The sequence below is a fragment of the Spermophilus citellus genome, assembly GCF_964194105.1.
Source record: "Spermophilus citellus genome assembly, chromosome: 7".
In the NCBI taxonomy this organism is placed as follows: domain Eukaryota; kingdom Metazoa; phylum Chordata; class Mammalia; order Rodentia; family Sciuridae; genus Spermophilus; species Spermophilus citellus.
In genome coordinates this window covers 110,830,875-110,846,759 of record NC_138188.1, presented here as the reverse complement: position 1 = coordinate 110,846,759, position 15,885 = coordinate 110,830,875, and the positions used below count along the sequence as shown (strand labels likewise).

The window sequence follows — 15,885 nt, the reverse complement described above, 5'->3', positions numbered from 1 at the left end:
CTTTACTAGCTATTTTTCTTAAAAGAAGATTGATATCCAGAATATTTAAAGAACTCAAAACTAACCACCAACAAAAAATAACCCAATTGATAATGGGAAAATGAACTAAGCAGACAGTTTTAAAAGGAGAAATACAAATGGCTAACAAATATATGAAAGAATGTTCAACATCTTTAGCAATTAGGGAAATGCAAATCAAAGCTATATGAGATTTCATCTCACTTCCAGTTAGAATGACAGCCATCAAGAATACAAACAATAAGAGGCTGGAGTTGTGGCTCAGTGATAAGAGCGCTTGCCTGGCTCATGTGAGGCACTGGGTTCAATCCTCAGTACCACAACACACACAAAAAAAAATTAAAAACAAGTAAAGAATACAAGCAATAATAAATGCTGCTGGAGAGGATGTGGAGAAAAAGGAGCACTTTTACACTCTTGGTGGAGTTAGTACAACCATAATGGAATCAATATGGAGTTTCCTCAAGAGACCAGGCAATTGGAACCCCACTGTATGACCCAGCTATACTGCTACTCAGTATTTATTAAAGTCATCATACTCTAGCAATACATGCATATCCATGTTTATAACACCATAATTCACAGTAACTAAAATTGGAACCAGCCTGGCTGGCTGTCAATGGATGAATGAAGAAAGAGTGTAGTACATATACACATTGGAGTTTTATGTGCCATAAAGAATGGAATTATATCATTTGCAGGAAACAGGATGGAACTTGAAAACATGCTGAGCAAAATAAGCCAAATTCATAAAGTCAAGGGTCATATGTTTTTTTCTCATATGTGGAAGATTAAAAAAAGGAAAGGAAAGGTTGTATGTGTGGGAGAGACTCATGAAAATTGAAGGAAGATCAGTAGGATAGAGGAAAAGGAACCAGAGAGAGGGAGGCAGGCAGAGGAAAGGGAAATAAGTACTGGGGAACAATAGTGGTCAAATTATATTTTGTGGATGTACGAATATATGACATTAAATCCCACCATCATGTACAACTGTAACAGACCAGTTTTTTAAAATGGGGCAAAAAAAGAAACTGAACATTGAACCTTACTGATTAAATTGAAGAAGCAATCATATATACATCATATATATTATTCATGTTTTTTCAAGACCACATAATAAAAAGGAAACTTCCACTAGTTGAGTTTTGGCATAGTATCAAAAAATATCCACAGTTATCTAATAAGATTATTAAAACACTTCTCTGTTTTGTAACTACATGCCTGTGTGGGGCTGAATTTTAATTTTATTCCTATATTTCAACTAAAAGAATATCAGTAGATATAAAATAATGCGAAGATGGTCTGAAAATCCATATTTCCTTGCTTGCTTTTTTTCTTTTTTTTTCCCCCTTGTGGTACTGGGGATTGAACCAGGGGTAACTCTACCATTGAGGTACAACATGTCCAGCCCCTTTTACTTTTTGAGACAAAGTCTTGCTAAATTGCCCAGGGTGGCCTCAAATTATGATCCACCTTCCTTAGCTTTCTGAGTATCTGGAATTATAGGAGCGTCCTACTGTGTCTAGCAATTCTTTAAAATTCTTTAATATAAATATTGATATATAGACATGTGAGTGATATATATTTATATATATATATTTTTTTAACAAGAACGAAGGTTTTAAACATGTGATTCCACATTTTTTGTTGTTATGTTTTTTATTTAGTAGTTTTCATGGAAATAATTGTCCTGTGTAATGACAAATACAGATTGTTGAGAAGGATGCTTTGGCATGGGGTAGGGGATGTTATACTCTATCTTATCCTGCTGCTAATCATTATTCGTTATTATGGAATGTTTTGGTTATATGCTGGCCAGGCTTGCCATAAAGCTACCGTAATAACTGTATATTGAAAAAAAATCATTAAATGGCCTTATTTATTATAATGTACTAAGTGGTTTGGTAATTTCTTAAGACCACTTTATATGAAAGATAATATTTTGATGATGGTGCTCTAGATCTAACCTATAAAATACCTAAAGACTGGGTAGTAAACACCATACAGGGGAACAGAAGACTGTCATTCTATTCACTTTTCTGTTACTAAGCTATTATGTTATAGTAGGAATTCTTTTTCCTTCTAAAATTCAAGATTTTTTTTGGTGTTTACAATTCTTCATGTGCATCCATTCACTAAGACAATTTTTGAGTCTTGGTTATTCAAGTGGTATACCAAAGGATAGTCATATCCCTTTGGCTAACCTGAATTGGACATTTACAGCATGTATTATTTCTTTCTTTTTTTTTTTTTTTTTAAGAGAGAGTGAGAGAGGAGAGAGAGAGAGAATTTTTAATATTTATTTTTTAGTTCTCGGCAGACACAACATCTTTTGTTGGTATGTGGTGCTGAGGATCGAACCCGGGCCGCACGCATGCCAGGCGAGCGCGCTACCGCTTGAGCCACATCCCCAGCCCCAGCATGTATTATTTCATCTACATGTAGAATTGTCCTAAAAATCTTTCTTCCTAATATTACCACTGGGTTCTTCGCTTTTTGTCTTGGTCAGCTCTCCTTCTTACTGGGCTTTAATTTTCTCATTTGTAAAACATGATTGTGCTAAAGATGGTTAGATTAATTATGAATGACTTAAAAGTTTTTAAAACTTTATTTTTTGTGGGTGGGTATCATTTTGAATATATAAGTGTTTTAGAACTTATAGATAAGGAAGTTTCTAGAATTAAGTATCAAAATTGATGCTTAACTTTTTTGATCAGTTCTATTTTTCCCCCTAAAGCTCCTAAAAGACGACGACCTGCCCGCTCAATATTTGATGGTTTCCGGGATTTTCAAACTGAAACTAGTAGGTATCTTGGACCAAATTTATTATCTCCTTCTTCCACTTCCTATTAAAATGGAAAAAATAATTAATATTAGGTATAATTGTTTTGAGAATTCAATTTATTGGAAAAATGAAATTATGAATTCAGTCTGTTTATGATGAACTCACTCTGAGCTAAATTGTTGTTATTTTTTAACTTATTTGGTTATAGAGGAATAATAATGGAGATGGAAATAACGTAAGAAATCTGGTAGTTTATCAATTTAGCTTGTTCATGAGCACTTAAAGGTGATTCTAAGAAAATGAAAAACTGATATTCCTCAGGATCCCATCTGTCAGTGGAAAAAATGACTATAACAAACACTGTTAGCTTGGATTGAAAAAGAGAAGAAAATGCACATGACCCAAAGCAGCCATCATCAATGTTTTAACTACAGTTATTTGGAATAAGATTTTGGGTAGTACAGAAGGTTGAACCTGGGGTGCTCTATCACTAGCTATATCCCCAACCCTCTTTATTTTATTTTTTTATTTTATATTTTGGTACTAGGGATTGAACCCAGGGGCACTTAACCACTGAGCCACATTCCAGTTTTTTTTATGTTTTATTTTGAGACAGGGTCTCCCTACATTGCTTAGGCTACACTAAGTTGCTGAGGCTGGCTTTGAATTTGCGATCCTCCTGCCTCAGCTTCCTGAGTCTCCGGGATTATAGACCTGTGCCTATAATATAGGTCTGCTCCACTGTTGCCCGGCTCCTTTTTATTTTTTATTTTGAGGCAGGGACTGAATAATTATCCTTATTGGTCTCCAACTTTCATTCCTCCTACGTCTGCCTGAGTAGCTGGGATTATAGATTCATATCTTTTAATAGAATGAGTTAGAAGAATCTTGGCCATATATTTTTAGAGGACTTAGTATTGGGTTAGCAATGGAATCCTACGAAAAGAACAGTGTTATGAGAAATTATGAGGAACTCTTGGACTGTGCTTGATTTTGTAGTTTACTTATGAGCTTGTTGAGGGACAGACTGATCTTGTAATCTTGGAAACATCGTATTAATTTTACTTTCCAAATTAGATAAATGTAAATTCACCTATGTAAATATTTTTCCAAAGTAAAGTTAGTTTTTGAATATATGAAAGAAATTATTTTAGATGACTTTTTTGGGGGGAGGGAGGTGCTAGAGATTGAACTCGGGGTCATGAACATGCTAATTAAATGCTGTACCACTGAGTTACACCTGAGCCCCAAATGATTATTTTAAATTAATTATCTGCTTTTATTATTTGGATCAGGAACACTACCGAGTCGTAAGACTCCCTCCTGATCAACCTTTTTATTTTTTCTAAAGTCAGCATTAGATATTTGCATTTGTGGTCAAGTACATTGTTCAGTAATTCTTCTAGTTTAGGCAGCTTTTTTTTAATGTAACTCATGGGTCTTTTATTTTATGGCTAATTGAAACTTTTTCATCCTCTGTGTTGCAGTTCGGCAAGAACAGGAGCTAAGAAATGGAGGAGCAATAGATAAAAAACTAACTACCCTTGCAGATTTGTTCCGGCCACCCATTGACTTGATGCATAAAGGCAGCTTTGAAACAGTAAGTTGTTGAAGATTCAATGCCTTAAAACCTTCTGCATTCTCAACACCATTTTTCTGCCTAAGAACAAAAAGGAATTGGCATCTTAATAAGTATTTTTACATGATACAACTAAAGATTACATTGGTTTATGTTTCTGCCTGCAATTTATAAAATCCATTTCTAACAGCAGTAGATTGAGAGTGCTAGTTTGATGGTATTCTCTGAAAAGCCTTGTGTGGTATCATTTTAGAATCTCTGACATTTTGATAGCTTCTTAAAAACCTTACTTTTAGTTTATTTATCTTTGACTTACTATTGAGAATAGTATGTAAATGTTTAACTATTTATGATTTGTAGGCATCTTTTGCCTGTAGCTTTTTGTTTGTTCACTGAGAAATACTGTGAATTTCTTCTGTATTGTCCTCGGAATTTTAAGTTTATCATATAACAGAAAACTCCAATAAGGTTGATTTGACCAAATGAGTTTATTTTTTCATTTAGTCAGCCTTGAGTTGTGTAGTAGTTATCCCTTTATAAAAATTTTTTTTTTATGTTTTAGTTGTAATTGGACAGAATACCTTTATTTTATTTATTTTTATGTGGTGCTGAGGATCAAACCCAGGGCCTCGCACTTGCTAAGCGAGCGCTCTACCACTGAGCCACAACCCTAGCCCAATAGTTGTCCTTTATCTGAAGTTTCACTCTCCATTGTTTGAGAAACCCAAGTTCAAAAAATATTAAATTGAAAATTCCAGAAATAATTCATAAATTTTAAATTGTAGACTCTTACGAGTAATATAATGAAATCTTGTGTCACTATACTTAGGACAGTATGTCCCTATTATATATAGTACCCACCTGTTAATTACATAGAATCCATGTTAGTTATTATGTCAATTGTCACAGTATTATAGTGATAACATTGAAATAGCTATTATTTAATAGTGGCCCCAAAACTTAGCAGTAATGATACTGGTGGCTAATGAGAAGGTATGAAGTATTTTCCTTTAAGTGAAAAGGTAAAAGTTCTCAATAAGTAAAGAAGAAAACATGGTGTGGTGAACTTGCCAAGATCTATGATAAGAATGAATCATCTGCTTGGCATGATGGTGCATACCTTTAATCCCAATGACTTTAGAGGCTGAGGCAGGAGGATTATAAGTTGGAGCCCAACCTGGGCAAGTTAGGGATATCTAACTTGATTTTTGTTTCAACATAAAAATTATAAAGGCTGGGAATGTAGCTCAGTGGTGGAGCACCCTGAGGTTCAGTCCCCAGTACCACACTCACAAACATACACAAGATTATCTAGCCATATGATTGTGAAGAAGGACAAAGAAGGTAACACTAATTTTGCAGCCATACCTAAGATTGCAAAAGTTTTGGCCCAGTGTGTGATAATTGCTTAGTTAAGAAGGAAGAGACAGCCACGCATGACGGTGCATACCTCAGAATTAAAAAGGAATGGGAACTTAGCTTGCTGGTAGAGCATTTTTGAGTTCATTCCCTCAGTACCTCCAGGAAGAAGATGGAAAAGGCATTAAACTTATGTCTGTCTGATTATATGTGTAGGGGGAAAATAGTATATATTGGGTTTTGTGGTATTTGTGGTTTTGGGCAGGCACAGAGGGTAGTGTGGAATATAACCTCTGCATATGAGGGGAGCCTACTCTATTTCTGTGGTGATCCTTGTGTGTTTTTAAATAATGAATCTCTGAAGTTGTAGAATACATTCTCTCTCACTCTTCTTGGTTTTATCTTGGCTAAACTGGAAGAAAAATTTGCAGAGCAAATTTAGGTGATTGCTAACTTTTAAGCCTAATAAGGGCAAGAAGAATGTGTTTCTTTCTTTCTTTCTTTCTTTTTTTTTTTTTTTTTTTTTTTGGTAATCCTTAGGACCTAATAGCTGGTATTTAATAGGAGCAATATTTGTTAAATGAATGGATTTAGTTAGTATTTTAGATACTCTTTTATTGAAGTGCAGACAGCTTGGTTTTGTGTGTTGATTGGCATGTTAATGTTCTTTTGAAAATCAGAATAACATTACCATAGATGTAAACTTAAATTTTAGGTAATTCTTATCTGTTAGGATAAAATAGGCCAAAGGCTAACTGCAAGTATATATGCATCAGTCACATATTTGAAATAAGTTCTGAATATGTGTTTTAAAAAATTAAACTTTGGGTTAGGGATGTGTTTCAGTGGTAGAATACTTGTGTAGCATACACCATACACGAGGCCCTAGAATCAATCCCTAGCACCACAAAAAAAAAAAAAGAAAAAAGAAAAAAAGAAAAAAAAATTGACCTTTGAGGGGCTGAGGTTGTGGCTTAGTGATAGAGCGCTCACCTACACATGTGAGGCACTGGATTCGATCCTTAGCATCACATAAAAATAAATAAAGTAAAGGTATTGTGTAACTACATTTTAAAAAATTTGCACTTTGATATACTTTTATACTAGCATGACATATTTAGGATAAGGAATTTAGCTATAAACTTGCTTTTTAGCTTTAATTTTCTGAATTGTGAAACCTGAAAGTGTTTGGCTGCATGCAGTAGAAAACTCAGATGAGGGTGATTTGACCAAATAAGTTTATTTTTGTCATTTAATCAGCCTGGAGTTGAGGGAGGGAATCATGGATGTTCATTCATCCGCTCAAAGATATCAGATTGGATGTTCCCATAGTTGTCTTTTCCCTTGTGATCTTAACATTGCAACTGCCTATCTTTTCTAGTGTTCCAGTTATAATAAAGCCATTGAACTGAAAAGCAGCAGTATGAAAGACTAAAAGGATCTGGGTTGTATGGCATGTTTTCTGTTTTTATTAACTTTCAAGTTGTTCTAGAGCTTAATGCAATAACTGAGCTGGGTTTAATTTGATAACTTTGGGCTAATAAAAAGCAATAGCTTGCTGGGCCCAGTGGTGCATGCTTATAATCCCAGCGGTCTGGGAGGCTGAGGCAGGAGGAAAGTAAGTTCAAAGCTAACCTCAGCAACTTAGAGAGTCCTGAAGCATCTCAGGGAGATCCTGTCTCTAAGTAAAATATAAAAAGGGCTGTGGCTGTGGCTAGGGTTCAGTCCCCAATACCAAAAAAAAAAAAAAAAAAGGAGTGTTTTTTGTTGTTGTTGTTTGTTTGTTTATTGAGAAATATTGTGAATTTCTTTTGTACTGTCCTGAATTTTGTCACTTTTTTTCTTTGTATTTCATGACCATATTGTTTCCAATAATTCATTCTTTTTCTTTTAAACTGATAATACTAATTGTAAATATTTGCAAGTCATAAGTGATGTAAGAACTCAGAAAACACAGGCATTTCATTGTGATTAGATATCTCTTAGTAATATCAAAGTAAGTAAAAGTAAGGGAAGGAATATGCAAGTCATTGACGTTTAAAGAGGTAGATGTTAAAAATTGGGGGGATACTCTGGCTGCTCAGGGAAGACCCTCAAGTTCCATCTACATATTATATATAAATCTGGGCCACAGTTTTACAGGTTTAGGAACTAGTGTAACTAGACAAATCATATTCAGAGACTGTTTCTAGGGCATGCTAACCAAATGAGAAATTGATTAATTCACTTAGTCATTTGATACATATTTATTGAGACCTTTTCTACATGATGGAGATTATATATTTCAGAGTTAAGATCAGACTACATGTAGCCATGTACCACCTGATTATAATCCTAGCTTTTTAGGAGACTGAGGCAAGTTCAGAGCAATTTAGGTAGCTTAGTTGGACAACCATGTCTCAAAGTAAACAGGGTTGGGAATGTAGCTCAGTAGTTGAGAGTTTGCCTCGCATCTGCAAAGCCCCAAGTTAAATCCTCAGTTCTGCCAAAAAAAAGATTATGTTGTATGTGACAGAGACGGGAAAAATGAGTAGCTTAAGTTAGAGAAGGCTAGGCTGTTAGGATGGTCTACTTCAAGTAGTTATTAGAGCTACAGTTATTTTTGTGTTTTTATATCGTGCTGTAGTTCTTCCTTGTTCTTTCCAATGAGTCAAGATGACTTACCACTGTGTTTGTTTTCTAGCCAGCATGGAGGAGGGAAGGGCCTGAGTAGGTTATGGCTTTTCCTATTAAAGGCACAATCTATAAGTTGTACACATCACTTCTGCTCACATCTTATTGATTAGAACTTGATAATATGGCCACATCTTGTTGCAGTAGAAACTAAGAAATCCAAATACTTAAGATAAAACTGCAGTTTCTCAGACTGACACGGGGATAATGTGTATCTGGTACCTATTTTAGTCAGTTTTGTATGACTATGATGGAAATATCTGACAAGAACACCTTAGGGGAGGAAAAGTTTACTGTGGGCTCAGGGTTTTTGAGGTTTCAGTCCATAGATGGCCAACTCCCTTGCTCGGGGCTCTAGGTGAGGTAGTATATCATGACAGAAGGGGTGGTAGAAGAGTGCTGCTCTATTCATGGTGACCAGGAAGCAGAGGGAGAAAGGGGAAGGGGCCACAGGAAGAACAGCCCTTCCAGGGCACACCCCCAGTAACCCCCTTCCTGCAGCCACACCCCACCCACCTAAATTAACACCCAGGTAGTCCATTTAAACTAGGATGGGACTGATTAAGTTACACCTCTCAGTTATTTCACCCCTGGATAGTCCTGCATTGACACAGGAGCTTTGAGGGGACACTTCATATCCAAACCATAACTTTCTGCCCCTCACCTGCAAAAGCTCATATCCATATCCGAGAGTACCTATAGTCTGAATAGTTCCAGCATTTTCCAAAAGTTCAAGTGCAAAGTCTCATCTGAGACTTAAGGCAAACTCTTGGCTATGAGCCCCTGTAAAAATTAAAAGCAGGCCACATGTCTCTAATGTACAGTGGCACTGAGTAAACATTCTCATCCCAAAGTGGGGAATAGTGGCATAGAAAGAATAAATGGGACCAAAATAAGACCTAAACCCAGCCAGGCAAACATTAGGTTCTGCAACTTTATGTTCAGCATCTACAGCACGTTTTTTTTTGTTGTTGTTGTTGTTGTTGTTGTTGTTGTTTTTAGTATTTATTTTTTTAGTTTTCGGTGGACACAACTCTTTGTTTGTATGTGGTGCTGAGTATCGAACCCGGACCACACGCATGCCACGCGAGCGCGCTACCACTTGAGCCACATCCCCAGCCCTACAGCACGTTTTTGAGATGTGAGCTCCAAAGGGTTTGGCAAGGCCCATCTCTTGGCCTTTCTGGTTGCAGTACTTGTAGCCTCCTAGCCTAACTGTCTTTGCAGACAGCAGCTTTCCTTGACAGACAGTCCATATTACTGATATCTCTTAATTCCAGGAGTCTCCATTCCACCTTTAGCTTCACTTACACAATTTTGTGCATTGCCTTCTCAGAGGATGCCTGCAGGAACTCCAACCCATTTGCCCTTTGCCTGGCCTTCTAGGCCTTCCTTTGAAATTTCAGTGTAAGCCTTCTGACCTCCAAATTCCAGCATCCTGCATTCCTGCAGAATCAGCACCATGTAGATGACACCATGGTCTATCACCAGCTTTAACAGTGGATGGGCCCCCTTGGACCTTCATGGCTCCAACGGCCTCTGAGTGGCTGAGTACAGTGAAACAATTTCTTAGGCTTCCCTATGCAAATATGGTGCCCCCCCTCTTTCTTCTCTGTCTTAAAAATAATTTTTATTTCAATGCCCTTAAACCTTCAGCAGGTATGGCTTTGCCAACTCCTGAAATGCATTCAAAGCATCTTTCCTGTTGCCTCTTTGCAGAGTACTTAGCATCTCTTTGGTGACTGTTATCTCTTCAACAATCATACCTTCTTTGGTCTCAGTTTTATACACACTTTTCTGGCCAGGTTGCAAGTTTTATAAAATTCTCCTGTGCTTTTTGCTTCCAGTTCTCACAGTAAACCTGGCTTAAAGCTGCCAGCAATATCCATGCCACAGCCTGAATGCTATGCTGCCTGGAAATTTCCTCTGCTAGATTAATTTATCCATCACTTATAAATTTAGCCTCACACAGAATCTCAGGACGTGAGCAAAAATTTAGCTAAGTTCTTTGCCAGAATATAACAGAAGGCTCTCTAGTCAGGTTGTCAGTAGAGTACTCATTTTCCTCTGAAACCTCATGAGCACAGTCCACATTCCTGATGGCATCTGGTCTTCTGAGCTCCCACCAGAATCACGCTTTAAGCTCTACTTACAAAATCTAAAACTTTTTCAAGTTATACCTTTAAACTTTTCAAATTTCCTCTCACATACCAGCACCAAAGGCATCTGAACCACATGGTCAGTTATAGCAGTGATTCCAATTTCTAGTGCCAATATCTGTTTTAGCTAGTTTTTGCATTACTGTGACCAAAATACTCTACAAATACAATTTGAAGAAAAACTAAAGTCCCTTATATAAAATGATGTAGTATTTGCATATAGCATACATCCTTGTATACATTTAATCATCTCAAGATTATTTACAATACCAAATGCAATATAAATGCTCTGTAGATAATTGTTATACTATATTGTTTGGGGAATAATGATCAAAAAAAGGTCCATGCATGTTCAGTACAAAGGCGGTTATTGTAGGCCTGCCTCCATAGTTCTTGAATGAAACACATGGTAAACAGTGCTCAAACAACAAGTGCCAGATGGAGACTGAGGATCTGTGAAATGTAGAAAGTTATAGCAGGGTATGCCTACACATGACTTCATTCTTAATTTGTGTGAATTCAACATAGTGTTCTGCATGTAGCAAATGCAAGTTTACTTTTTGGAATGTTCTGGAATTTTTTTCCCTGAATATTTCCCATCTGTGGTTGAATCCAAAGAGTGTGGAGAGCTAACTGTATAGCTTACATTTAGTTTTACTCTGTTTAAATAAAGAAATTAGGGGAAATAATATTTTTATTATAATTTTAATTTCCCCACTTTACATATGCATATTTTAATATATTTCCTTGATTTTATTTATGTATATTTACTGAAATATATTTTTTTTTCTCTGATTTTTGTTTTTCATGCTTTCCTGATCTACCTGGGACTGGGAAAAAGATGCTTGTCTCCCATTGTTTTGCCCATGGGTCTCCTCATAATAGTTTTTGAATGTTGACTTAGAACAGACAAATAGATTTCAAGAGGGAAGTTGCTCATTTGTCCCATAGTCTACTCCCACCTCCAGTCTTTAACTTGTGTAATTGGTATACTTAGTGAAATTATGTAAGACTTTATCTTCCTCTTATTTAATTGTATATATTTAAAATGTGCAGCATGCTGTTTTGCTGTACATAGTGAAGTGATTACTTAGAGTCAAGCAAATTAATCTGTCCATCACCTTTCATAGTTCCCCCCGCTCATGGTAAGTGCTTCCAAAATCTACTCTCGGCCAATATTCAGTGTATAATGCAAAATTAATAATTGTATCCATGTTGTATAATCTCTAGAATTATTCAGGACTCTTTTTTATTTCTCCTAATATTGTTGCTCTATCTGGAAGTCGTGTCATACTTGGACTCTTTCTTCTAGCAGTATTGTTACCTTTGTCTTCAGTGTGGATAATACTATCAACTTCAAATTTCTTTTGCTGGTATAAGGTTTCTTCTCCAATGTAAGATTTATGAGGGAATGGATTTTTGTGTTTGGTAACTGCTATAACTTCAGGATCTATAACTCTACCTGTTATAAATAACAGGTAGAGTTAATAAAAGCGTGAATGTCAATAAACAAATTTTAAAAAACAAAGTAAATGACTCATCATCGTTTTTTGTTGTTGTTGTTGTTGTTTTTTAAGAGAGAGAGAGAAAGAGAATTTCAATATTTATTTTTTAGTTTTCGGCGGACACAACATCTTTGTATGTGGTGCTGAGGATTGAACCCGGGCTGCACTCATGCCAGGCGAGCGTGCTACCACTTGAGCCACATCCCCAGCCCCTCATCATTGTTTTTAACTCTAGAACTTTATTCATTTTCAGCTTTATATATTTATTTTTTCTTGTCAGTGTTGTAGTTGCGGGCAACCTTACATAAATTTACTATTACAACAATATATATTCTTTAGTCTCTAAAAATATGGGACTTTTTTTCTTTTAATACTTTTTCTTTAGATAAGGCAGTTTAATTACTCCTTTTTAAATCACTTATTAAATCTTTGCAAGTAGATAAAGAATTAAATGGAACAAAATTGCTTTCAAAGAGCAAGGAGTTGTCTTATTATATTTATATGCTTTAAAATAAAACTTTCACCAGTAAAGATAGTTTGCTGGCTGAGTACAGGAGTACTTCTTTTTATAATGTGACTTTTCACCTGTGGAATCAGTAAGCGAATATTAGAAAAGAATTATCTCTGGGGAATTCATGCACACAAAAAAAGAGCTTTATTAAAGTTGTGTAAACCATTTTAAAACAGAAAATAGTCTTACATTTTCTGATACTCCTCAGAATGATGCGTGTTCTTTGATTACTATTATACAGAATTTATTGATTCCATGCAAACTGATAGGGAAAAGAATATTGTTCCAGAAAAATACAAAAACTATGACTTTCTTGTCATTATTCCTGTGCAAAGATTTCTTTGAGATTGCATTTTCTCATTTGCTTTTGTACCATTCATTTCACATTTAACAACATTTCAGAGTCTTTATGAAACAAAAAGTTCACACTCATGATTTGTGCTATAAATTAAGGGATCATGTGGAGGTTATTCTCAGTCTTTTAGGAAAACAACTCTTAAGAGGTAATAGTGCTCAGTAGCTTTTATTAAAACATCTAGGGTGATTCTACAAGATAGAATATGCCTAATAAATGTAATGAATATGATATTTGGAAGTGTTATAGAAAATTATGATGAAGAAGATTAAACAGCATAAAGTAATATACACACTCCAGTTACACCTAATAAAAAGGAGAGGTATATTTGTTGACAGGGATTGGAAGAGAATAAAATTTGTGAATTGTTGATCTTAAGTTTATGGAATTCTTTTCTGGTATAAATATATTTAAACATTTTTTAAATTCATTGTGACAGTGGGTTAAAAAGAAAATAGTTTATTTTAAATTTGAGAAATGTTTGAAATGGATAGTGTAGTTATGTATCTATATGGAAAGTAATAATAAATAATGTATAAACACTGAAAACTCCTGATATAAAGAGCTTAATATTTATATTGAAAGGACAGCTTCTGAATTCTGAAACAAATCACTCACCAAATAGAAACTATTTTTAACAAATGTTGTATACTTTTCTCTTACAGGCCAAAGAGTGTGGCCAGATGCAGAATAAGTGGCTGATGATAAATATTCAAAATGTACAAGATTTTGCATGCCAATGTCTCAACCGAGATGTATGGAGCAATGAAGCTGTGAAGAATATTATCCGGGAGCATTTCATTTTCTGGCAGGTGAGAAGAGTTTATTGAATTTTGAAGTTGAAGAATTGTTGTGGTATTTAGGGGAGGAGGGATTAGGTGTTAAATTGGGAAAACTGAGTTAAAACTTGACATATAGACCACCCATAATGGCTGAAATAGTAAAGGCAAGTGAAAGGACAGCAATGGAGAACTCCCAAAGGAAAGAGTTCTTATAAACCAACACTCATCCCAGAAGCATCTTGATAGAGTGAATGTACAGCTACTGTACTGTTCAATAGGACTATAATGTAAGCCACTTACATAATTTTAAGCTTTCTATTAGCTATATTAAAAGAAATGAGTGTGCTGTGGCTGAGCACAGTGGCTCACTCCTATAATCCCAGCAGCTCAGGAGGCTGAGACAGGAGGATTGTTTGAGTTCAAAGCCAGCCTTAGCAGCAGGCAAGGTGCTAAGCAACTGAGTGAGACCCTGTCTCCTGTCTCCAAGTAAAATATAAAATAGGGCTGGGGGTGTGGCTCAGTGGTCAAGTGCCCCTGAGTTTAATCCTCTATACCCCCCCCCCAAAAAAAAAGAAAAGAAGAAAAGGGTGAAATTAATTTAAAAATATATTTTGTTTAAATTGATATATTTATCATATAACAAATATAAAAATATCAATGGGATGTTTTGCTTTGTGTGTCTGTGTTAAATCTTCAAGATGTGGTGTCTGTTTCCATACTTAGGCCATCTCAGTTTGGACTAGCCAATTTCAAGTTCTTCAGAGAGCTATTTGGGGCTAGTGACTAGTGGCTTGTGTATAATTTGAAGTAATGGGAAAACATTTGACTAAGATGACTTTGAAGTAATGGGAAAACATTTGAGTAAGACTTGGATTTTTAGTTTGGCCTTCATTCTGTCTATGTTATGTGGGGCCGGTGTGCATGCGTGTGCGCGCGCACGCGCGCGCTCTCTCTCTCTCTCTCTCTCTCTCTCTCTCTTTTTCATTCTGTTTCTGTTATATTTGGCGCGTGCGCACGAGCTCTCTTTCTTTCTCTCTCTGTCTCTGGCTAGGGATTGAACACAGGATCTTGTGCATAACCCTGAGCTATATATGCCTTCATCCTGATCCCTGATATACTAACTTTATATCCCTAGACATACCACTTAGTATTCTTGACTCTATAGTTTTTTTTCTTTGCATGCGCCACCACATTCAGCTGTAGTTTCTTTCTTTCTTATAATTACTTATTTATTTTTATATAGTGCTAAGGATCGGACCCAGTGCCTCACACATGCTAGTCAAGCACTCTGCCACTCAGCTCCAGCTCCAGCCCCACCCTCAAGTTTCTTTTTATATAAAATTATCCAGCTAAGAGCTAGGGCTATAGTTCAGTGGTATAATGCTTGCCTCACACATGTGAGACACTGGGTTCAAGCCTCAGCACCACATTAAAAAATAATAATAAATTAATAAACAAAAATATTGTTTGTCCATCTACAACTAAGAAAATAAAAAAGAATTATCCAGCTAAGGTTAGGTGATAACTTTTGAATGAACTTAGTTTTTCCTATTATAAGATATGTTAAAGTTATTAATTTGCCTGCTCATGTGTTATAGGTGCCTAAATTCAACATGATGATTTTTAATGACAAGATTTATTTTTTTCAGCAAATATTGATTGAACATTTTGTTACCTAGCATTATGCTAGACTCTCAAGCTAATATTAATATGTTGTGATATATTAGGATATCTATAGTTGAGGGTCAGGAATGAGAGAGGTGGACAGATACTTGAATAGGGAAGAGCAATACTTCTGAACCAGGAAGAAAATGGATTTCCAGGTGGGTCTGAGGGCAGGAAGTTGAGGGAGTCATTATATGACCTTCATTTTTTTTCTTTAACATGAGAATGAGATCCTAACATATGACACCAAGGGTATATTTGAAAAATTAATTGCTATTGGTATATAACAAGATTATAGTCGATACCTTTTTTAAGAAGCTGACCTTTTTTATATATCGATGATTTAACAGGTTTATCATGACAGTGAGGAAGGTCAGAGATACATACAGTTCTATAAACTAGGGGATTTCCCCTATGTTTCCATCTTGGACCCACGGACAGGTAAGATTTATAACAGTCTACAGCCTTTAACCTATCATTTATTTTGCATTTAC

General features: G+C 35.7%; 1 protein-coding gene across 1 annotated transcript in view; it reads left to right on the top strand.

Moving 5' to 3' along the window:
* Positions 1 to 15,885, top strand: part of UBXN7 (UBX domain protein 7) — a 57,178-nt gene that overhangs the window by 26,632 nt on the left and 14,661 nt on the right. The window contains exons 4-7 of the mRNA XM_081302004.1: positions 2,756 to 2,821; positions 4,291 to 4,403; positions 13,610 to 13,756; positions 15,742 to 15,832. Coding sequence (XP_081158130.1) covers positions 2,756 to 2,821; positions 4,291 to 4,403; positions 13,610 to 13,756; positions 15,742 to 15,832 — 417 coding nt within the window. The remainder of the gene's footprint in view (positions 1 to 2,755; positions 2,822 to 4,290; positions 4,404 to 13,609; positions 13,757 to 15,741; positions 15,833 to 15,885) is intronic.